Source organism: Haliotis cracherodii, unplaced genomic scaffold (genome assembly GCF_022045235.1).
Source record: "Haliotis cracherodii isolate W230 unplaced genomic scaffold, xgHalCrac1.p SCAF_9, whole genome shotgun sequence".
NCBI classification, from domain to species: Eukaryota; Metazoa; Mollusca; class Gastropoda; order Lepetellida; family Haliotidae; genus Haliotis; species Haliotis cracherodii.
The window spans coordinates 3,266,617-3,292,301 of NW_027266343.1; the positions used below are offsets into that span (position 1 = coordinate 3,266,617).

The 25,685-nt window shown below is 39.2% G+C and overlaps 2 protein-coding genes across 2 annotated transcripts in view; one reads left to right on the plus strand and one right to left on the minus strand.

The window, feature by feature from the left end:
* Positions 1-25,685, plus strand: part of LOC139452503 (phosphatidylinositide phosphatase SAC2-like) — a 390,307-nt gene that overhangs the window by 330,997 nt on the left and 33,625 nt on the right.
* Positions 27-25,413, minus strand: LOC139452739 (carbonic anhydrase 1-like). The gene is made up of 8 exons (XM_071234318.1): positions 25,310-25,413; positions 14,716-14,757; positions 7,697-7,870; positions 6,726-6,871; positions 6,048-6,143; positions 5,280-5,346; positions 3,976-4,139; positions 27-3,009 (listed from the first exon to the last, which is right to left on the minus strand). Exons 1-8 carry the CDS (start codon positions 25,365-25,367, stop codon positions 2,356-2,358), a joined length of 1,401 nt encoding a protein of 466 aa, XP_071090419.1. The 5' UTR covers positions 25,368-25,413; the 3' UTR covers positions 27-2,355.

The following is a 25,685-nucleotide window of genomic DNA, read 5'->3' on the forward strand; positions in this document are numbered from 1 at the left end:
CTGCAGTTCTATAAAAATCAGTCAACGTTTATTGTCATACATCCTGTTAAGTTATCAGACATACATGAGCGACATATATATTTCTGTATTACATAACCTGTACACATCTAGCCTTGGCTATCACAATTCCACTAGATAATAGTTAAGCATGCACATGTGGTGTCTCCAGGAGAGACATTTTTACGAGATTGGTTTACACCATGTAGCAACCATAACAAACTGAAAGTTGAAAAAAAAAGATTGTGCACACAGAGGTGGATCCAGGATTTTGAACAGGGTGTGCAAATAATGCATAACTTACCACATGACATGGCGAGGGGCGAAGGGCGCACTTCATATGCAAGGTGTATGGAAATGGAGGAAGCAGTAGCATCAACTACAAGACTTTCTTAACTGACATTGCAAACATGACAGTATTCAGATAATAGTTTGAAGAACAAGTGAAACTTATGAAAAAGCATCTTTTTTATAATTATTTATTTTCCATCGTAACAACCCGGATTTGTCAGAGCATAATCCGTAAGAGTAAGAAAGTTTGGCTTGCACTTCAATGTAATGATTTTTTATAAAGTTTTAAGTAAACATTTTGTGGCCCTATATGAGCAGGTGGTTGTGTCTATTAGTCTGAAGTTGTCATTTGACCATACCAGGTTTTTGCATCACCATAGTGACTATAATTTGCAGTTTTTACTGGACAAGAGGATTGTTTATTTATTAGACACTGGCTTGAGACTATTAAATCAAGTCACTTTGTGGTATTATGTGCAAGAGGTTCAGTATATGCTTGACTACGGTATAAGGATCTACGCAGAAACATTGCATCATAATAGAATAAAGAAGTTGTCATCCATAAAATATATTGTCTTCGCTGGTATATAAAAGTAACTATTTGAACATGTTACTCCGATGGCTACAGTAGTCTGTATATAAAAATGCTTTCATATGTAAAAAATCGGATCTGCTGTAAAAACTTTAACAGGTTTCGTATATGATCGTACATTTTCTTTCTGGAAGCGGTAATTTGTGGTGAAAGAAAATCGGCAATAAGTTTGTGCACTTATAATCTAAAACAACTGCCCATGGTTATACAAGGTAGCTTACAGGTGTACATGTATCTTTTAAAGGGGAGAAAAGCAGATTCCATGACAAGCTGATTATTATATAACTAAGCAAGTGTGTAGGCAAATATACAAAACTACATGTAGAGAATTCAAACTTTCCTCCCTTTGAGGGGAGACAACTCTACGATCATTATAAAAACCCTGCAGTTTTAGTCCATGAACTCACCATGTCAAGTTCATACCCAACACCCTCCTGAGAATTTTTTTTTTTCAAATAGTTCTCTATAATATTTGCAGCAGCCTACTAATTTGGCATTCAATTATCTGGAGTAAAATCTTTGTTAATTGAATCTTTTCTATTGGGAATATAATCACTATTTCCTTGGGTATATGGATTTATGGATTGAGAAAATGGTGTTTGAGAGAAATGATATCTTAAAATCAAACTTGTCATAATGGTGTGATTTGCCTCACATCTGGAATGTGAATGATGAAGACATCCTAACAACAACCTTGTATCAATCACTTTGCATGGCTCATTGTCCCTTGAAGTGTTTTCACTCAATCTTACTAAACTTGAATTCAATATCACCTCCTATTACTTAAATTTTGACAATTGAAAAGATTGATGAAATAAGAGTTGAAATCATATCTGTAAATTATTTGATAATTTGTCAATAAATTTGCCAGACTCTGTTGAAAGAAGAAAAGGACAATCTGATGATCAAATCAAACATTTGTACATATTTTAATGGATTATGCATTCATATGAACAGTTTTCTACTTTTCTACTACTAGATATTAAATGTCAGTTTGGAGTGAGATTCATAGGGAGTAGGGATGGGTGTTTTAGGAGGGGGAGGTGAAATAATCTGTATCAAATCTTTCGTCATTATATTTCAGTAGATATGTGTAATATACCTTTAAGTGGTGACTTAAAGCATTATACATGATTTGACATATCACTAAACACTATTATAATACCATAGTCTCTGATAATAGATAATATTATTGATAGTTACAAGAAAATAATGTGAAATGAAATGTTGTTTGATTAATATATATTATTGATAACTTGTCTTATAAAACCTTTAGAGGTAATCTCAGTGTCAAGAAACCTGGGTCATGTTTTGTATTGCAATGTGCAAGACATCAGCATCACAGTCAGCCATGACTCATCATTGCTCCAGCTGGGTCTACCTGATATGTACCTGCATCCTGATGTGCCTGCAATATGTCACACTTGGAACAATGATGCCATCAATGTGAGTTCACATGGAGTTAGACCTGTGCCTCAGCAGATGAGGAGAGCTAGCACAGAAGCAAGGACAGTGATGAAGGAGAGGCTTGCGAGACCAGCACCACTGCCATGGGATTTGGACTCCGCAGAATGACCACGATGGCTGTTGTTTTCAGGAATGTTGTAACTTGGCGGATTTGGTTCGCCGTTTGTAGCCACAAACACCTGCTGCACGCTCAGCTTGAAGCTTCTCTCAATAAGGCGTCCATTGAGTGGTTGAATTGGACGGAAATTGTCTGCCAGCTCTTCCTGGATGTATTCTTGGATCTCTGCCATGTGTTCCTCATGGGCCTGTTTGTCTTCTGCTTCCTTCTCCATGACATGCCGGACCATGTTGTCCTGAGCTCGCTTGGCCGAGTCCTCATCCAGTTCTGCTGCCGACTCTGTTGGAGAGGGCTCTGTTGTAGCATCTTCCAGGGCTGCTGCTGTCATCTCATCCACCGGTGCCTTGGTTGATGCTGCAAGTTTTACTTCCATGTCAGCCTTAAGTTCATCCTCTGCCATGTGGTTTCCATGGATACCAAGTTCATCAAGAACTGTTTCAGCGTTCTTTTCAGCGCTGGAACGTTTGATGTGCCTTCTTTGGTGTTTGTGCTTATGGGCATGTTTTTTGTGCTTGGGCTTCAGGACTTTGCGGAACTTCAGGAGCTGAAATTGTAACAAATGCCATATTGTTATGGATGTCTAATTCTCTGAGTGCTGAAGTCCATCTCTATAAGTGAATGGCGTCTATGTACTTTCAGCCAAGAAGCTATCATCGATCTTCATGAAAACATTTTGAGAGGATAGGACCCCCATGATGTTATGGCTCCAGTGTTTGTGTTGCACCCTTTTATAGCTAAAATGGATAGAATTATCATTAAATAGCCCGCATGTTATCAGAAAGGAGCGGGCCACTGTAACTTGATAATGCCCTCATATTGTTTGACGACAGGCCATTATCACGCCCGTTGTTAGGTGACGTCATGGGGATAGGGAAAGGTGACGACGTCACGTTTGATAGTGACGTCATCTTGATTGTTCTGTGACGTTTCCATATTTGTAAGAGTGGGTCAGTGACATTCGTGTTGATTGCAGTAAATGTTTCAAAATCGATATTGTTGTTAATTTTATTTGATAACAAATTCTATCCATTTCAGCTATAATAATGGTAACGCTATTTTTCAGGGCATTATCGTTTGCAGAAGCCCCCAATCTTTTCAACTGCCGTCCTTCGTTATGGCTCCAGTGTTTGTGTTGCACCCTATTGGGGGACCATGCTCCCATGTTCTGGCTTGGTTTAGAGACTGTAATTAATTTAGGTGTGAATAAGTAAGATGGGAAGAATACGTCCGAAAATGATAAATATGAATTGTGGGTATGATGCACTGACTTTTGGATGAGAGATCATCAAATATACCAGAAAACAGAAAAAAAACTGGTGTGTCAAGCTAAAGAAATGAAATCAAATGAAATGTAATTCTTTGATCTCATAATAGATAAGGAGTCAGAATGTGTCACTTTTCTGTTCTGAGCATAGTAAAAAAAACAAAAAAAACATTGTTACCAAGGACCAAATCAAGATATATCGCTATCATGTAATTTGCCTTTCTGACAAGTGGAAAGCATACAAACCTGGTCCAGCGAGATCTTTTGGCGCTGTCTGAAGACCGTCCACATGACACTCTCAAAGCACCCGGGCGTGGTTAGGGACCCATTGTAGCGGAAGTATTGTGCCGTATCTGCTGGCAACAGATCACGGAGTGCGATCGCTTTTATTTCCACAAGATTATCATCATCTGGAATCAGAGAAATTGAATTAAAAGACGATAAAGATACAAATATAATTTGAAAAACCAAAATGCAGATTTAGCGTAAGGCCAGGAAAACAATATGTTTCCCATTTCAGTCCCAAAATAGGGTAAGCAGGTTTTGTTTTGTTTATTTTATGTCTATGTATAATTTGCTTTAAATGACTGGTGTCTCCCGAAGCCCAACAAATTTATATGTGCGGCTAAAAGACAAACATGTTGTGCAACTTGAGAGGAACAAGAAAGAAAGTCTTAAATTCAGGGTTTCCAGATGAGGTCGGAAAGACGAATATTTTGTTTGTGTGTGGCAGGTGGGGTCACAGGGTGGGGTGGACGGGGTTGTCGGGGGGAGGGGGATCAAAGTGTTCTTACTATTTCCATGTTTAACTCAAGTTTGTTTCAGATTGAATGTTTGTTTGTTCATTTGTTCATTTCTGCCATTGATACCTTGTCATTATGTCATCATCTTGATTGTTATTACTACATGTATATCCTGAGTCAGGGATAGTGCCTTATATTGGAGGGCCCCTATTGTGAATATTTAATCATTTCTTGGTTCGATTTATACCCCCATTAATTACCCCCATGGTAGCAAACACTTGTGAGTGTGAGTTGACAAGTGAGTTGGTCCAACAGTTGTTCAGTTATAATACAGCTCACTAGTTGTGACAGGCAAGGCCAAAATGACAAGGTCCTACATGTTGATCAAGTTGGGGAAACAGCATGGCATGGGCTTGGTGCAGACAAACCAAGGCTTATAATCCGGGCAAATCTGGGATTCAAACCTGACATCAGTAGATCCTGGCATGGAAACAACTGATATGTAATCAGCTAATGTTATAAGACTTGTCCTGAGCCTGGTCTGGTCACTTATACAGAATGGCCCTTACTGTGTATCATAAGGTACCACAGTGAACAGGGATAACTCTAGGGTGGGGCCTTGTGCTTTTAGCCCCTAAATTTAAAACAGGGCCACATTTCCAAATACAAGGGGGCATTTTAACATTGTGCAATATGGGCATACATCTGGAATATTTGAAATTTTTACCTAAAGGTCCCATGTGAGAAAATTCCTAGAGTGAACCCTGAGTGAATGAGTGAGAAATACTGAGTGCAATTATTACGTACCTGGGTCCTTGACCTCCTCCATGGCTTCCAGAATGGGTTTTAGTACTTCATTGTCTTCATCAACAATCTGCAGATAGAGGGAGTGAATAAGTGTTGATCATTTTGGAAGACAATCTAGTTGTATCGTGTACACCCCCTGTTCCACAATCCTCTATCTGCCTCTGTTAGGTGTGTCAGAGATTATCCATATACTCTGAGATTGTACAGCAGAAAAAGTCTGTTGCATATAACAAAAGCCGAGATATCAAGTTAGTGGATTTGTAAGGTGATGTATCCATGTTGCACTGCGGCATGGTTTCTAGCTAGCCCTATAAAACCTTTTAGTTCGGACTAATACAAACAGTCACACAAACAACCGCTATATAAGTGTTGGTTGGTTTGTTATTTTACGCCGCACTCAGCAATATTCCAGCTATATGACAGCGGTCTGTAAATAATCGAGTCTGGACCAGACAATCCAGTGATTGATATCATGAGCATTGATCCACGCAATTGGGATAGATGACCTGCATCAAACCAAGTCAGCGAGCCTGACCACTCGATTCCTTTAGTCGCCTTTTACGACAAGCATAGTCGCTTTTTACGGCAAGTATGGGTTGCTGAAGACCTATTCTACCCTGGATCTTCACGGGTCCGCTATATAAGTGAAATCATCTTGAATGCAATGTCACACCCTGTTTGACCTGACCATACAAGCTGGCTGTCAAGAACAGTTCTGGATATCAATCCGTTACTAGGGTCGTGGAAAAGACTGAGCAGTCTGTTTACCTCAAAGAGTACTCCTAATACTGCAAGTCCCATGGGTTGGGAGGCAGCCTCAGCGATGGTGCCGAACAGGTCGGTGTTGAAGTTCACTATGTGAAGCTGAAAATGAGAAGTATTTTTATGAGGAGACAATGAGAATCTGAGAAAATGTCATTTAGAAACTGCTTGTAAGTCCCCCCCCCCAAAGTAATTTGTGTGTGTTCAGATAACGAGGTGACCCATGCTCCATGACTGACGCCGGCAATATGATGTGATTTGTTTTAGTGCAACAGCACAGGAACAAAAGGACAGTCATGGAAAGTCTAGGATTCAAGCCCAATATCCTGGTGAACATCTGAGGGAGGCAACTGTGTGCACAGTGCCTTATGTGAAGTGTGCTACTACCTCCAGAGAATATGCCTATCCCTGGATGTGGATGTGGTGCTACATTTTGTTTTGTTGATTGTACTCAGCAGTATTCCAGCTATATGATGGTGGTCTGTAAATAATCAAGTCTGGACCAGACAATCCAGTGATTGACATCATGAACATGGATCTATGCAATTGAGCTATGATGACATGCATCAATAAACTGATCCCATTAGCAGCCTCCCACGCCAACATGGAATCTGTGTGTGTGTGTGTGTGTGTGTGTGTGTGTGTGTGTGTGTGTGTGTGTGTGTCGTCAGGAAGGTGTGCTACCTCAAGCGGGTGTGCCTGCCCCTCGATGCGGTGTTCCGAGCCCTGGTGGTTCTTGTGCCCCCAGTGGAAGTGGAACTGCGCTGTCTTGTACACAAATGGTAGACCTCCGTTGGTTACAAAGAAATCTCCCAATGTGTCTACTTGGACTGGTAAAAGAGCACAGGTGACATTGAGAACATAGAAATCTTGGCAAATTTCATGGATGATGTGTGTACGTTTTGGACAAGACATGACACATGGAAAAATGAGACAAATGGGATAAGACATGGCATGTGATCCTGTCCATTAACTCTATGCTCAAATCTCCTTTCATCTATTCCAGCTTTCTTACTCAACTTAGTTTTAGTAGTATCCATAGTTCTCATAGAATGTGAGCATTCCCAGTGTCTGGATCAAAGACGATTCAGTGTAATTCCAGAAGAAGGATTATCAATGCTACATCTGTTATCATGCTATTCTCTTGTGTAAACTCCTGATGTTTTAAACTATTTCATCTGAGTGTTGATCCTAAATGAACCATGGGCACATATGTATTGATTGATTGATCTATGATTGATCTATGATACAATCAAGTGACAAGTTCAAGTTGTTCTCATACATCCTTCCCTTGCATGAAAGTTATCAATGGGAAATCAAGTTTGTCTCCAACATACTGCACATACAAATTATGAGTGAGTGACTGAGTTATGGTTTTACGCCGCTTTTAGCAATATTCCAGCAATATCACGGCGGGGGACACCGGAATGGTCTTCACAAATTGTACCCATGTCGGGAATCGAACCTGGGTCTTCGGCGTGACGAGCGAACACTTTAACCACTAGGCTACCAGACCACCACTACAAATTATGAATCCATCTGAAAGTGCATCTTGATTCAGTTTCAGATGAACCATATATGGCACCAGATTTTAGTTCATCTCAAGTTCTTAAGATAAAATGATGGGATCACATCTAAGGGAATCTGGAGCTTACCTGCATGTCCGTTGTTCTTGACAAACATTCGAGCATTGTCCTTGGGTGGGTCGTACCAGATGGCGAATTCCCTGAGGTTTGGGTTGTACATGGTCTCCTCGGGATTGATGTTGATGGGGGACTGGAGGTTGCCGGAGCAGGCTTCGGGGAACAGCTCATGCCAGTGTCCAGGACCTGGGGAGAGGGAACAGCGTGGTGTGGGCAGGGCACATGCTGTGGTGGAGGCAGGGCACATGCTGATGTCTGCAAAGCTTACGGTGAGGAAGCAGCAGCTTATTGGCTGAGTGAGGGAGTGAGTATGGTTTAACGCTGCTTTTAGCAATATTCCAGCTATATCACGGCGGGGGACACTAGAAATGGGCTTCACATATTGTACCCATGAATTGGGCATGTGTTGATGTGACCAAGATGAGGTGAGATGAAATGGGGTTTAATGTGGCGTCCAAGATTATATGGCGCTGTGCTTGCACAGGTGTGTGTTTGTGTGGCTGCTTGTTTTAGCCTGGACTAAGTCTGATTTTTATAGGGCAAGCTCACTGAGATACCATGGCGCAGTTTAACATGAATACCCCACTCAGACACATTATACTCCAACCCAACTAGACTAACATTTAGTCTCTGAAATCTTATATTACACAATATCCTTCTTGACTCTAAAAATTAAAAAAATTCCCTATGCATGCTGATTGTGGAATAGAGCTAGCTTGAGCTAGCTAGACTTGCTTTTGTATGCATATCTAGATTATTATTTTTTCATAAAATAAATATATTCCACGGTCATGGTGCAGGACTACAACCCAACCAGTCCTTGTTTTAGCCTGTTAATGCCGAGCGCCAGACAGGGTAACAACAAGTACCATATTTTAACGTCTTTTGGTGTGACGCAGCCGGGGATTGAACCGGCGGACGCTCTACCACTAGACCATGGAGACGGTCGATGTGACCGAAAACACAGGTTGATGTGAAGATCCGGTATAGAATAGGTCTTCAGCAACCCATACTTGCGCTAAAAGGCGACTATGCTTGTCATAGGAGGCGACTAATGGGTGGTCAGGCTCGCTGACTTGGATGATGCATGTCAGCTATCCCAATTGCATGGATCGATACTCATGATGTCAACCACTGGATTGTCTGGTCCAGACTCGATTATTTACAGACTGCCGTCACATAGCTTGAATATTGATGAGTGCGGCGTTAAACAACAAACAAACACAGGTTGATATTAGACAAGGCTTATGGAGTTGTATAGTAGATAAGGAGGATACATGTTGATTGTTGGGAGGTATGGCAAAAGCACAGGAAAGAACATTGTTTGATCACAAAATGTATTTAGTCTTGAAACTAAGACAGATAAGACACCATATCCTGTAAGTCTCCTTAACTCGGATGTGCCTCATAGCTCTGTCTTCATCTCACCCATGGTAAATTCTTCATACAAAACATTCCGTTTGAAACATAGTGGAGTTGAGACATTAAGAAAAACAACAAAGACATGCAAACTAGAAGCGAGAAATATAACATGAATCAATCCACTTCACTTGCACACTTGACAACATACACTTGACAACCTGAGCGACTCAAGCAAGATGTCTAGGGAGTTATGCAGAACTAGGTTTTACACTATATAACTGGATTTTCAATGTAGAGGTTTCAAACATAGATTTTAGACCTGTAAATTGATTTGAAACAAAACGCAATTGACAGTGTGAGGTTTTAAATTTGAAAAATTTTCAGGTATCAAATTTCAGTTTGAAACCTGTACATCGAAAATACTTGGTTTATCTCCTTTCTGCCATGACACAATGACAAAAAAAACCAACACAGTCTCCTTGGTGGAACTGATTAGTGATGAGGCATCAGTTGAGTCTTATATTAGTTAGGTTGTAAGGGCAAATTCAGGGATCAGTGAAGATCGCTTTCAATCTGCATATATGTTTGCTGTATGTATCTAAACCATGAAATCCCTAGAGAAAATGAATTGCCCTTGTATGGTAATATTTTGTTCTGTAGTATACACCACTTCTTGGACATCATAAAGCTCTACAGATGGGAAGACTAAGCCTTGTGACGTGGTAGACATGAGTCACAGTACGGGATAGAGTAGTGCCAAGAGTCAAGTCATGTGACGTGGTAGACATGAGTCACAGTACGGGATAGAGTAGTGCCAAGAGTCAAGTCATGTGACGTGGTAGGCATGAGTTACAGTACAGGATAGAGTAGTGCCAAGAGTCAAGTCATGTGACGTGGTAGACATGAGTTACAGTACGGGATAGAGTTGTGCCAAGAGTCAAGTCATGTGACGTGGTAGGCATGAGTTACAGTACGGGATAGAGTAGTGCCAAGAGTCAAGTCATGTGACGTGGTAGACATGAGTTACAGTACGGGATAGAGTTGTGCCAAGAGTCAAGTCATGTGACGTGGTAGACATGAGTCACAGTACGGGATAGAGTAGTGCCAAGAGTCAAGTCATGTGACGTGGTAGACATGAGTCACAGTACAGGATAGAGTAGTGCCAAGAGTCAAGTCATGTGACGCGGTAGACATGAGTCACAGTACGGGATAGAGTAGTGCCAAGAGTCAAGTCATGTGACGTGGTAGACATGAGTCACAGTACGGGATAGAGTAGTGCCAAGAGTCAAGTCATGTGACGTGGTAGGCATGAGTTACAGTACAGGATAGAGTAGTGCCAAGAGTCAAGTCATGTGACGTGGTAGACATGAGTCACAGTACAGGATAGAGTAGTGCCAAGAGTCAAGTCATGTGACGTGGTAGACATGAGTCACAGTACAGGATAGAGTAGTGCCAAGAGTCAAGTCATGTGACGCGGTAGACATGAGTCACAGTACGGGATAGAGTAGTGCCAAGAGTCAAGTCATGTGACGTGGTAGACATGAGTCACAGTACGGGATAGAGTAGTGCCAAGAGTCAAGTCATGTGACGTGGTAGACATGAGTCACAGTACGGGATAGAGTAGTGCCAAGAGTCAAGTCATGTGACGTGGTAGACATGAGTCACAGTACAGGATAGAGTAGTGCCAAGAGTCAAGTCATGTGACGCGGTAGACATGAGTCACAGTACGGGATAGAGTAGTGCCAAGAGTCAAGTCATGTGACGTGGTAGACATGAGTCACAGTACGGGATAGAGTAGTGCCAAGAGTCAAGTCATGTGACGTGGTAGACATGAGTCACAGTACAGGATAGAGTAGTGCCAAGAGTCAAGTCATGTGACGTGGTAGACATGAGTCACAGTACAGGATAGAGTAGTGCCAAGAGTCAAGTCATGTGACGTGGTAGACATGAGTCACAGTACAGGATAGAGTAGTGCCAAGAGTCAAGTCATGTGACGTGGTAGACATGAGTCACAGTACAGGATAGAGTAGTGCCAAGTGTCAAGTCATGTGACGTGGTAGACATGAGTCACAGTACAGGATAGAGTAGTGCCAAGAGTCAAGTCATGTGACGTGGTAGACATGAGTCACAGTACAGGATAGAGTAGTGCCAATAGTCAAGCCTTGTGACGTGGTAGGCATGACGTCACAGTACTGGATAGAGTAGTGCCAAGAGTCAAGTCTTGTGACGCGGTAGGCATGACGTCACAATACAGGATAGAGTAGTGCCAAGAGTCAAGTCTTGTGACGCGGTAGGCATGACGTCACAATACAGGATAGAGTAGTGCCAAGAGTCAAGTCTTGTGACGCGGTAGGCATGACGTCACAATACAGGATAGAGTAGTGCCAATAGTCAAGCCTTGTGACGTGGTAGGCATGACGTCACAGTACTGGATAGAGTAGTGCCAAGAGTCAAGTCTTTTGACGCGGTAGGCATGACGTCACAGTACAGGATAGAGTAGTGCCAAGAGTCAAGTCTTGTGCAAAATCATTGTCTAATGTAGATTCGATATCGTTGGCAGATCAATCAGAATGTAGGATTCTAAAATGTCATGGTAGAATGTAGACAATTTCAGCTGAAAGGACTGCAAGACATATATCTAAACAAACAATTTGTACTCCACATTACCCTGTAAACTCTTGTCTTACCTTGTGTACCTCAAGTCATTCACTTTGAAGCAGGAATAACAATGAACAGGGCCACAGATTTTACTTTTAATGTTCATTTATCATATAGTTCTGATGAGATCATATTTGTTTCCATGTGTCTTTGACAGGTGAATGTGATATTGCATTTGTGTACACTGGTATATGCTGAAAATGTTGTTCCGTGTAATTTTGTTAAATACTTTATTTGAAAGTTAGTGCAAAAAATAGGATTAGTATATGTGGAAAATTATTAAAATAAATTGTTCTGGAATAATTTTGTTAAAAAATGTTTTTTGTCAATTATGATTAAATATGGCATTGGTATATGCTGAAAATTATTTAAAAAATCAGGGTAATTTTGTATATAAACTTGTTTGTTTCAGCAAATTATATTTGAAGGATATTCTAGAAATGTGATTTGGGATGATGTACATGAAAGTGCAGTGTGACATGCGTCCTGTCTGTCAGACACAAATAGCTGGGGCTTTGTTGTAAGGCAAGGAGCAGTATTGACTCAATCTCTGCACTCTGTGGGGCGTACACAGTGAAAGCCAACACGATGAAATAAATTCAGGTGTATACAGCGTGGATTGACATAAGATACTTTCATGAATAACAGTTCACTTCTAGACTGACATTCGTGATGATACGAACAACAACAAGGAGGTTGGAGGAGATATATTAACATGATTATAGGAAAATAAACTTGACATTATTGTTTGGTCATGGCTGTTATAACTTATATTGTCTTACCTTGAATCCTTGATACCTCTAATAAGCAGCATGGAATTTTATTGAAAGATAAATGTGAATTATATATTTCATTTAGGAGATAGGGTATTATCTAAAATCATTGTGTTTTGTGATGTAATTAAGAAAATTGATCAACTGTAATTGTATATGGTAGCTTTTTGCTTATTGTAAAAGTTAACGAACTAGGAATAAAGAAGAGCTTTCCCTTTAAAAGAATGTTTTTTAATGTATGTAAGCCAGCAACAGATTGACGTTTGTTTGGATTTTATTTCATACAAGTCAGGTATGAAAAATGGATTTTTGTAATTTTTAAATAGGACATCTTTTTTTCTTGTAAAGACTGAAAGATATATAGATTTTTATGTATCACATATCAACTATTGCTATTCAGCAATACTTAATGAGCGGTTGATTTCCAGTAACAATATCGTCCAATTTCAGTCTTAATATTGTTGCTGACATGACAGTTGAACAGACCATGGTTCATGATGATTGCTGGATCCTTAAACTGAAGTCCTGGACATGGATCTCTCACTCGTCTCAGTTTGTTCAGTTAAATATATCCCCTGTTGCAGCAGCTAAAACTTCCATTATCCTCATGAGCTGGTTGTGAGAAACATACATCCTGTTGAACATGAACTAGTTAAGTTTTTGTCTTGTGGAAATGAGTAAGGTGTGTTTTCATTTTATGGTTGTGTATTCACTAAAGCCTGAGTGATGTGAACTATATTTTGAACTTATTTTCTGAAAGACTGAACGACAGGCTTTGCGTTTGTGTCCTGCTGTCAAACAGCCTTTGAACCTTACTCTAGGTAGGAGCCAGTCCACAAGGGCTGAAGTACATTCACGTGATAGACTGAAATCCTGTTATAGCAGAATATTCCAAATTTACTTACTTCTGAACAATTTAAGTAAGACAATCTTTACAAAGGAATGTTTGCCAACCGCCATTTTGGGATCTTTATAATTATAGAAATCACAAAACTTGTTCTATAAGTTGTCAGATATGTTTTTATGAATACTTTGTTCAAATTGTTCACCTGCAGGTGTTGGAAAAACATTTGGGCATGTCTGATTGTTTTACCATTACACAGGTGTTTTTGTAACATTACCAGCTGATTTCCTCAGGAGATGTAGATAAAGTCAGTTGAGACATGGTAGAAATTTCATCATGGGTCACAGACTTGTTCAAACCTTGAGAGTTGGAATTTGGAAAAAGATCAGCCATTTTGCTCATTTTAGCTTTTATTCTGTACTTCATTATGTCGGAAGTCCAAAAGATACAAGTGGAAGTAAGAAGACAGACTAGTTATCAGCCTTAGGATAATGTCTGATACTTTTCATACCCGTATTACAAAATAGTTCTATAAAATTTGATATTTCCAGTGGCCCAAAATGGCCTTTATCGCACCGGGTCCTTGGACGTTTCCAATGGGCCGAATTATTGGCTCTTATCCTACCTCATCTCGTATCATCCTTAAGTAAAATATATCCTGATCTTTTTTTTCCATGCCATACGAGGTCACAATAGATAGTGCCATGATAAACTATGTCCCCACTTCACCAGCGTTCTGTCCTCTTCTGTATTCCATGGGTCAATAAGGAGCATTATATAAGATGAGCAGGATCACTCGGGGTACATTGGGTCTTATCCTGCATTACGTTTTATACCATGACCCTGCTACAGTGAATTTATCATACCGACATGTTTTGTTATGTCATTGTAAAAGAGTTATAACAAATTCAAAATTGATAGAAAACAGCTGTTCGATTGATCTGAGGTTAACTTGTGCTTTGTCACATGAATTTTCATTGACTTGGAAAAGCTTGCAGCTTTATGTTTAGGAGTCGGGTATAAGGGATTTATTCTGCTTCTCAGAAATTTATTTCACTCCAAGGCGTGATACACAGTATTTTATCAAGATCACTTGGACCAATCAGATCTCATCATTCAGACATGGAGGTAAGATAAAAAATCAGTATTCAGTGCTAAACATTTAATTTTTTTTTAGGATCAAACTGTCATTTTACAAAATAGGTTTGAAGTTGGCCAGGAAGAGGCGTGGTGTCCCAGTTGATTGTATCGGGGAGTCAGGTGTAAAAATGCTTTGATAGATCACGAGTGTTGGACCAGTCATGTTAGTACCGATGAGAGATGCACAGATCGGGTAACATACTTTGATGAAGAGATTGGGTAATGTACTCTGACGCAGAGATCGGGTAACGTACCTGTGTCACCTTTGTAACTCCACTCTGAGCACCTTGTGAAATCTGTAACAAAGATATAGTAATAAATATCAGCAATAAATACTTTATCAAAAGATGAAATAAGTGAGTGAGTGAGTTTGGTTTAACGCCGCTTTTAACAGTATTCCAGTTATATCACGGCGTGTCAGCTTAATGTGGGAGGAAAGCCCGAAGTGATGCAGGTCCCAGACGTTTACCACTTCAGTGAAACCCACGAGCATGGGTATGGTGCTGACAAACCTAGAAACATAATCGGGGCGAACCGGGATTCCAACCCACAATCATAGGTTTCTGGCTTGCCCAAAGGACGCAACTCTGCACAGCGAATCACGGCGCCTTAGACGACTGGGCCACCCGTGCCCCCTGAAATGAGTGAATCAGTGAGTGAATTTAATGTCACTTTGATCAGCATTTCTATGGTTACATATGTCAGCGTAAAGTAGGAGGAGAGCCGGGAGTGATGCCGGCCATAGATTCCTCTCAAGTGGACCCGTGAAGATTCCGGGGTAGAATAGGTCTTCAGCAACCAATGCCTGCTGTAAAAGGCGACTATGCTTGTCGTAAGAGGAAACTAACAGGATCGGGTGGTCAGGCTCGCTGACTTGGTTGATGCATGTCATCGATTCCAAATGCATGGATCGATGCTCATGATATCAATCACTTGATTGTCTGGTCCCGACTCGATTATTTACAGACCGCGGTAATTAAAGCTGGAATATTGCTGAGTGCGGCGTTAAACAACAAGTTGGTTAGGGGATTATTGGAACAGGGCACTTAATACAGCAAATATGGTAGTCACATTGGCCCCCTGCTAGATTTGATAAGGGTAAAATCCCCCTTTTTTTACAGAATGTACGTCATTACTTTGTTGGACTCCAAGTGTTATATGATATTTATGCAAATTGTGAAATAGGCGAGTGTCGGTAAAAATATTGTGTCTGGAATGCCTTTGAAAGGACTCCCTGTTTAATACTCCCTGTGTATCCGTCAAGGTTGTTTATTGACTGTCAAGGTGGAAAGTGCCATCTTATGGCAATGATAAAATGTCACAAAGAATATGTTTGTTAGAGTTACACTATGCAGGACTATTTCTTCAGGAGACCTAGATGGAATAGATCATGTGAAGACAGCAGTAGATAATCAACAGCATTTTCATATACATGCAAACATTCTCTGATCCTCGAGACCATTACTGTTACATCTTCTTGGCACAAGACAAGCCCCATGAAGATCTGGGTTAGAATAGCTTTCAGCAAACCATGCTTGTCATAAGAGGGTGTCAGGCTCACTGACTTTGTTGATGCATGCCACTGTATACCAATTACATAGATAAATACTCATACTAAGGCGCGCAGTTCGTTGTGCAGAGTTGCGTCCCTTGGGCACGCCAAAAACCTGTCATTGTGAGTTTGAATCCTAGATTTCCCCCAATTATGTTTCTAGGTTTGTCAGCACCATACCGGTGCTTGTGGGTTTCACCGAAGTGGTAAACGTCTGTGACCTGCATCACTTCAGGCTTTCTTGACGCATTAAGCTGATACGCCGCGGTATAACTGGAATACTGTTAAAAGCAGTGTTAAACCCAACTCTCACTCACTCACTCACTCACTTGTCACCTAAGAGCGTTGGTTGCTTGACGACATCTTTTGTTCTGGCCATTACATGTCATGGAGGCATATCCACAAAAACTTGTCAATTGAGCAAACTGATTTTCTGTGTCGAGTCAGTAAAGTATGCAGGGGTCTTTGCACTTTGGAAAAAGGACTTGAGTAACGTGCATAATGAATGCAGTCCGAGAAATGTAAACATGTACCAGTGCAACCTATTATTTATAAGTTCAAGCTAATCGTTATGTATGCAAGCACCAAGTGCATGTTACAAAAATTCCAATTTGTGCCTGACTCACCCTTACTTCACCACACAACAACCTTCTTTTGAACACTAAGATTTATGTACCATAACAAGCTCTGTGTTCATGCTTTCTTGGTCTTGGCGTCATCAAACTGTGGGTAGTACTTCAAGATTAGGTTTTACAGCAATATAATTTATATATTTACACTAGTTTAGGCATCTACCATGTCTACTTTGATACCTTGATGGCAACAGGGAATTGTCTGCTGCAACTTGGTTTTCCTGCTACACCTGGTGCATGTTAAATCAAGTTCCTTACATCGAGCCTTGTCTACAAGCTCAGAAATTATAAGCCATAATGTAGCATTGAAATCAATTAGAAAGTCTGGTGCATGTTAAATCAAGTTCCTTAAATCGAGCCCTGTCTACTAAGCTCAGAAATTATAAGCCATAATATTAATGTAGCATTGAAATCAATTAAAAAGTCTGGTGCATGTTAAATCAAGTTCCTTATATCATGCCCTGTCTACTAAGCTCAGAAATTATATAGCCATAATATAGCATTGAAATCAATTAGAAAGTCTGGTGCATGTTAAATCAAGTACCTTATATCGAGCCCTGTCTACTAAGCTCAGAAATTATAAGCCATAATATTAATGTAGCATTGAAATCATTTAGAAAGTCTGGTGCATGTTAAATCAAGTTCCTTAAATCGAGCCCTGTCTACTAAGCTCAGAAATTATAAGCCATAATAAAGCATTGAAATCAATTAAAAAGTCTGCAAAGAGGCACACATTGAGAGTATAACCTCAACTTCTTTTAAGGAAATATGGCGTCTTAAGGAGTCTATTCGTGAACACAGAGGACAAGCAGGTGACATTGACGCAGATATAAAACGCTATAACTGGACAAGTATGGTTGTTGCCCGACATCTGCAGGTCATGTCCTCTTCTTGTCGTTTGATGTAGTGGAAGGAGGTGGAGATACATGCTCTGACAGCTCCCATGGTTTATGTGTGAAGTAAACAGTATGTGGTTCAGGTTATAGGTGAGGTGTGGTGAAATGGGGTTTCCAAATTATTTCACTTTCATAGTGACATTCACGCGCATGTGTATGGCCGCCTCTACTAGTTTCGGCAGATAATTGAGACTGATTATTATCTGACATTGACATTTTGTTATTATTATTCCCAACTCAGGCACAGTACACTGACTCCGAGCTGACCAGTTCTTGTTTTATGCCCCTAATGCCAAGCTCCAGGCAGGGTAACAAGAAACACCATCCTTTAACATCTTATGGTATGACGAGACCAGGGGATCCAAACATGGATCTTCTGCTCTCCTGGCAGACACTGAACCCACTACACCACAGTCCAGCAGAATTAAGTTTTAAGAAGATCTGTAAGGTTTGACAGGAATGAAATTTGCTTGAAAATCAAATAATTTTAAACAGAATGTGATACTTAATATGTCTGAGACAATATTCCAGTAAAGATCTTTCCCAATGGAGAATTATTTTCAACATCAAAGCAGTTTGTTAGAAGTGCTCTGGGTATTTATACTTGTATCCTTGTCACATGAAACGACACAGTGCAAACAGACTCAAAGTGGGCAAGTATGTTTTCAAAGTCCGACAGACAAAGCTGTAAATTAATTCTCGACTGTGTTCAAGTAATTTTGATGATAGTGATAACCCTAGGTGGTTATGAATATGATCAGAATGTCCAGCCCATCTTGTTCTGCTTTGTTGAGGTCAAGGTCATTACAAGGTCAGTGATATGTGATTTTACTTGAATGGAAACCTGTTCTGAATTCCTTGGTTTATGGATCCTTTCTCATTGTTTATCCCCTCATTTAAAAAACAATCAGCCATCCGTTTTCTGTTTTTTTCCATTCCCAGAGCAGAACTCCAACACCATTGATTGTTTTCTGTTGAAAAATGGTATACAGATCAGTCTGTTGGTGAACTGGTGCCTTTTGATGATTTGGGATTTATATTTTATTCTTTTGCATGACGACAAGGTGGAGTTGTTCTGAAAACAAGGGTAGTGCTCATTGCCGGAGCAGAACACCAAAACCATTGAATATTTCTTGATGTAACTTGCTGTACAGATCAGTCGATTGGTGAACTGGTACCTTTTGATGATTTGGGACTTTAGTTTTTATGACGATAAGTTGAACTTTACCGTAAATTAGGGTAGTGCTCATTTTCCGGAGCAGGGAACTGGTGCCTTTTGATGATTTGGGATGTTGAAAGATACTGAACATCATTATTAACAGTATATCCAATGGCAATGAACCAAAAATGGGGTATAAGTAGCCAAACTCCATTTCTGAGTCGCACCAGAACTGGGGAATATGTCATCTCCTGATGACTCGATCTCGTTCTGTTTAACCATTAGTGACTTGGTCTTGTTTTTGTTATTTAATGAGTAAGCGTGTGAGTTTGATTTAGCCAAAAGTTGAACAATACTTCCGTTATATTATGACATGTAAGCTTGATGTAGGAGGAAATCTTGAAGTGATGCAGGTCTTAGATATTTACCACTTTTGTGAAAACTACGAAAACAGTTATGGTGCTGACAATCCTAGAAACATAATCAGGACTTTGGGATCACTTAGATTGTGAAATGGTAGACGTGTATGTTTCTGACATGTCAAGATAAGGTCACATAGACCTTGAATATTCACTATACTTTTCTGAAGATAAGATATATGGATAGAGACTACAAAGACTGTCATACCTAAAAACTATTATTCATGTCTGACCTCAGAAGTACCTTCACCTTGGCCTGACCTTCAAGTACAGAAAATAAATGTTGTCATGATACTTGTACCTCAGATGACTCTAGAGATGTCAGATGAAGCAGTATGCATCTGTAACAAGTGCATGTTGCAGTATTGTCACCTCAATCGCTGATGTTACACCTTTTATCCAAACATAGCCACAATGAGTCTTTTGGAAACAGATAGATAGTATGTAGGACGAAGCTGTCTGTGTGTATAACATACATGTCTGATTCTAAAAGGATATGTTACAGTTCAAGACACAAGGAATATCTAAATTTGCTTTGGCTGAACGTTTTTGAAAGGATTCAATCAACCTTTCAGGGATTTTGGTTCAGGCAGAATTAATCCTGTCTTTTGAATTCATTTGTTTTCAGTCTAAATCATTGATATATTGATCACAATGATTAACATATTTGCTGATTAGTCTCCCAGACCCTAGACATTTTTTTAAAAAAAGGAGTCCAAGTCAAGTCTAGATTGCCTCAGCTCTAGGAAATTAAGGATTGTTCTGAGCTCCATTTGGATTTTATTTTTTTTATTTTTTAAATAAATATTTTTAAATAAGATAACTTTATTTCTGGGACTAAATGTTAGTCTTGGCCCTGGATGTCTTGTTAGAGACAGGATTTTTTTCTGTTTGCAGCTTCCAAACACACAATATTGATCTTTAGAAGAAGGAACTGGACAATGTATTTGTTTTTCCACAGCACATCCTGCATGTATCCAGGGAACAGTTTAGTAAGGGCTGAGGACGAAATATTGTTTTCTCGAACAGATTATTTATTTCGAGACCCCCCAGAATATCCCTGTGTGACTTCACGAGAAGCGTGAAGAAATCTATTGTTCAAGTCCTAATAGTGCAATGCTGTTCACAGGTATCCGAATCTGGGCCATTCACTGAGCATGTCTCCATCATTGTGTTCATTGCTCTTTTTCTTCCCTCTGTCTTGTGTACTTCTAGCAGTCATACAAGCATGAGATAGTTAACCTTGGGTCAGTTGTCCTGTCGAGTCACCACCCAGGTGTGAAATCCACACATGACTTCCCCCTAAAGAACGTGTTTCCCATGGGGTAGCTTTGTCACTTGTGTACAGTATATAGTGTCAAAACTCCCCTTTGTAGACACAGACAATGGTGTGATGAGATGTCACACATTTCAACTAGCACAGGGTGATTCACTCTGTGGAAATCAAGAATAAATCAGAAAATCAACATTTAGAAGCTGGCTGATTTGTTTTATTAAATTTTGTATTGTATAATATCCAGACCTAGTGAGTGAGTGAGTGAGTTTGGTTTAATGCTCTTTGATTAGTATTCCAGTTATATCAGTGCCTGTCAGCCTGATATGGCAGGAAAGCCAAAGTGTTGCAGGTCTCAGACGTTTACCACTTTGGTGAAACCAACAGGCATAGTGCTAACAAGCAGAGGATCTGGAACTATTTATGCCACAATTAATTATTTAAAGATTTTCATCCAAATCTATCAACAATGTGAGGCAGGAACACGGGCATTTATAGTTATATTTTATTTTCTCCTTATGAGCTTCTTAATATCTCAGTACATGACCTTCTGATTAATGTTTAGTTGGACTAACTTTTCAGGTTTATTGCATCAAGCTAAAACCATACACCGATATATGATCTCTTAATCAAGTAGAAGAAAAAGGCAACATTTCACAATGTTCGTGGTATGCAGGTAATGGAAGACAGTACACTGATCTGAGGCAGACTGTGTTGGAGGTGAGGCAGAAGGGAATGAAGATGTGACATTTAAGGCTGGGATGGGTAACTCGGGTATTCGGGTCGGGCGGGTCCTGAGTAGGACCTGGGTACCCACAGGACTACCCTGACCCATGGTTAGTCACGTGATATATGGTTTAATGACAAAATTTATCTAAACCTCTATGGTTACACTATAAGTCACTAATGTTCCCATTTCTTTCTGACAATGCACCTATTACTTCTGAATTTTATATGTTTGAATAAAGATAAAACTTCATGCAGTAAACTTCAGTGTATGCATGACCAGATCATTTTACACATGTATCTAAATACATTTTGCCAAGGCTAAGGTCAAACTTTTCCAAATCGGACAGTTTGTACCTATCTCTAAATATCTACAGCGTGTACCCGGGTAGGGTCGGGTAATAGGGTGGTGGGTACTAGGGCAGTAAATTTGGACTCGTCCCAGCCCTATTAACATTCACCCTGTCCTTGGCCCTTGTTCAGCTTTTAACCCCCTAAGAGACATTGCTTGATCTCACCCAAGTGACATCTGCTGTGAAAACCAGTTTGGACGATGCATTATCATAAACCATGACTTTAGATTGTTCCATGACTGCCAGATTCCACTCTGTGCATGCTCATGGGGCTACATTATGTATGAATTATGTTGATCCGATGTGAAATGAGCAAATGTGTTTTTCTTGTTGGTTGATATGAATAGATAGGGACCTGTAGTACAGCCTTGCCTGACACCTAAAAGCTTTGCAAGTCTATGAGATTTAATGAGGTGATTGGCTAATTAAGTTATTAAGATGTCAGTTGTGTTTGAGTGGCAGATATTCATCAATTGCCTAGAGATATATACCATCTATTAGGTATGAACTGCGTGAAATTGATCTTTAATCTTGTGGTGTCTTGCTGGAAGGAGACCTCCATGTTGACTCATGTCACGAGTGATTGGAATCACTTGAAAACCAGGAGGAAGATTCTTGACATGATTAATAGACACCCCTTTGATATATGTCACTCACCTTAAAGTAATGTTCGCTTCATCCATTTAAGGGATTATGTGTCCAATGATAGAACAGATATCAAGTCTTCTTCAAAAGAATCATTTTGGTGTAATTTATCAATTTTCTGAAAAACATGCTAATACTTTCTGCTTTGATTATGGTGTTTTGTGATGATATGTTGAGATGGTTCCTCCTATTATTTGGTCCTTGAAATCTATAAATGGCAAAGACAGCCCAGTCCTGTAGATAACAGACTATTAAAGGTTGAAAGTTGTTTAATGCTTAAGTCATAAATATAAAAATATGGGATTCAAACCCATGATCATTGGTTCCTATAAGACCATGGGTACATCAGGTTAGAACTGATCGCAGCAACCTATGCTGGTCGTAAGAAGCGTCTTAATGGATCAAGTGATCAGGTAGTGAATGAACCTGATGGCGTGGCTTGTTGCTCATGATATCGATCATTCTACTGTCTGGTCTAGACACGATTATTTACAGGCCGCAATCATATAGCTCCAATATTGCGAGTGTTGCGTCAAGGAAACACACATACACATATTCAGAGAAAAAAAGAACATCTAGATTAAAATGAACGGACATTTCTTCATATTTATTTACGCTTTAGACAAAAGTAGTGTGCTGGGTTTTTATGGCAGGCCAACCGGAAGTTGAATGTAAGGCAAAGGAGAAAGCATTCAACATGACAAGTTGTCATATTTTTCCGGGAAATGACACGACAACTTATCACAAATTCAGATTCAGATGTTCCGTGGAGTACATTATGTGAAGTTGAAGGGAGACAATGGATGGACTTCCTCCTGGGAGGGGCCATGTAACATTCTCTTCATGTCTTGGGAAGTCAAGTTTTCAGAGAAACGTAAGGTTGTGACTGCTTGTGCGTCGTCCAAATAGTAAAATTGCTTGTATTTTCTGTGTTTTTCATGATAACTAGTGTGAGCTTCTTTTGGAGGGTTATAGATTTTTTAACATTTTTTGCTCTGCAGGTGAGTGAGTTATGGAGTCTTTATATGTATAAACATTTTAACTCAGTTAGTGAGTAAGTGAGTGATTGAGTAAGCGAGGGAGAATATAACATTATTTCAGTTATATCATTGTGTGTCTTCTTGATGAGGGATGCTTGATGAGGGATGAAAGACAGGTTATAGACATTGACCATTTTGTTGAAATTTGTATGTTCTATTTATAGCCAGTAACAATAGCGCTATCTCCCTTCCAATGATTGAAATCTTGAGCCTAAATCCATGAATTGAAAGGGCACAAGCGTACCACATTTTCATATGTGTTAGTGAGTTGAATAATTCACAATGTTGGAATTACATGACCTTGAACTTAGTGGACAGAGACTTTAAATAGGCCATGAATGTTGTCATCCCTGAACAGACACATGCAAATTGAATTCAACAAAGTCACAATGAAAGTAGCATGTTGCAAACAAGACCGTAAGAAATCAGTGGCCTGAAGTATTCAGGTGAATGAACGATCTTGGCAGTTGCCACGCTTACAATTGCGACTACTTGAAAGAAGTTGCCGTAAGTTAAGATTGAATTTCTTTAACCTGAAAGGCAGAGTTGGTTGGTCTAAGGACTATACGTACATATGTTTTGGACAGTCTTGTTGGTGTCCTTGAGCTAATTGTATGAAATAGTTGACTTTCTGTAACTATGCATAGTAGCTATTTTTGTGTTGGAGCTTGGTAAATTCTTACAATTTCCCTCTTATGATATTTCAACTGAAATTATTTCGTAACACTTTGAGATCTATTTCATGAACTTTGTAATTTAAGATTTAAGATAATGTAGTATTGTCTGTTATTGAATTCAGCTATGGCTGATTTCATAAACAGAATTCTGTTCAACTCTATTATTCTGAAGACACAAAATGAATTTATTTTCTGTTGGTACATTTAGTTTGAATGATAGTACACGTATTTAAGAATTATTCTTTAACATATATCTTGAGACTTTTTTTTATTGAAAACAGAAAAATAATATGATTTTTATCATTGTTGTTTTCTTCGGACAATTGTATAATACTAATATAATAATAATTTGTATTTGAAAGTGAACAACATGGATGGATAATTTGTTATCACTGCATTGGAAAACTACTTCAGGAATACTGAAAGTTTTAGTATGCCCTCTAATTATACGGAATGACCCTTGTGGAGTATGATATACGGGACCATATAATCACGATGACACTTGATGTCGTTGGTAAGTTTCCCCTTCGAGGTGACATTGAGATATATACATGAACGTTCTCATGACAGCTGACTTGCGTGTGAATAGCGACATGCCTTGAGGTGTTTCTTTCATATGTCTATAACTCACAAAGTCTACTATGCATGCCATGTTCTCATTAACTAGGTTTCAAAGAGGCATTGTCAGTTTAAATAGCACAGTAGTAGGATTGTCTTTCTACCCTTGTTGAAATTGGAACAAACTTTAATCATTAATCATTTGTTTCCATTTTTAGTTATTTAGATAATTAGTTTTGACTTTTTAAGTTGTTGATATTTCATGATATACTGATTTATATTTTTAGGACTTCGTGTTCGTCAGTTATGTTTTAAAGAAAAATAACATAGGCGATATAATATCTGCTCATAACCATATGACTAAGTGTAGCCAAAGATTATCATTGAGCAATTACAGAGTTTACAGAAAACACATGTGTTTAATTTTTTATTAAGGTTTTTAACTTTCAGTTATGCTAAATATGGGTACATGTCAATCTAGATAAAAGAATATTAAGTTCTTGATTTTGATCAATGATTGATTAAGACATCTATGTATAAGAGTGATGATGTAATTCAAAAATAGTTTCAACACTAATAGAGATTTTCATCTTATTAATTTTTAAATTATATTTTTAAGTTTCATGAGTTGAAATTCTGTATGTATTGTACTGCATAACAGTTCATAAATCCGTAACAAGATTGCTTCCACAGTATTTGCTTATCAAGATTATAAGGGAATGAGCTTGACAAAAATAGATCACAATAAATTCACAACAGACAGAGAGTATTGATCCTCTCCACTTTGTACGAAGGGTAAGAAAGGATACTATAGACAAGCAATCAATGCTTATGTTCAGGTTTTTACTTAAAGAGAAAACAATACTAAAAACACCTACCCAGAAATCAAAATAATACAACAAATTAATATTGACTCACCTGTGCAATAGACAACAAAAAGTAAAATTTCCACACAGGTAATGATTGCGGATCCCATGTTTGTCACGGAGTTAGAGAGCAAACACCTGTATCCTGTACGTCCCCTCTCTGACAGGGCTGTGTGGCGTCATCAGAGGTACAAGCCTCTCTGGCTATAAATAACAACCACTCATATCCCTGGATTAAATGCTTTACTGCTTGGGGCATGTTTTACAGGGGCATTGTAAAGATTTCCCTGCTCTGACACTGTGAATCAGAAACAGTTACTGTTGCCTATATGGCCTGCTGAACATGAATTTGATTGAGATGGTGAAATTGACAGGACATAGACATCACATTTACCATGATTGACATGCAATAGACATCAATATGGAAG

What these genes read in the sequence shown, in the direction of transcription:
- LOC139452739 (XM_071234318.1), bottom strand. Translation starts at nt 25,367, where the DNA reads ATGGGATCCGCAATCATTACCTGTGTGGAAATTTTACTTTTTGTTGTC. An exon ending in CAAGAACAACGGACATGCAG is followed by an intron (nt 6,872 to 7,696) that starts GTAAGCTCCAGA and finishes CTCTTTTACCAG; the next exon opens with TCCAAGTAGACACATTGGGA. An exon ending in GGAGGAGGTCAAGGACCCAG is followed by an intron (nt 4,140 to 5,279) that starts GTACGTAATAAT and finishes CTCTGATTCCAG; the next exon opens with ATGATGATAATCTTGTGGAA.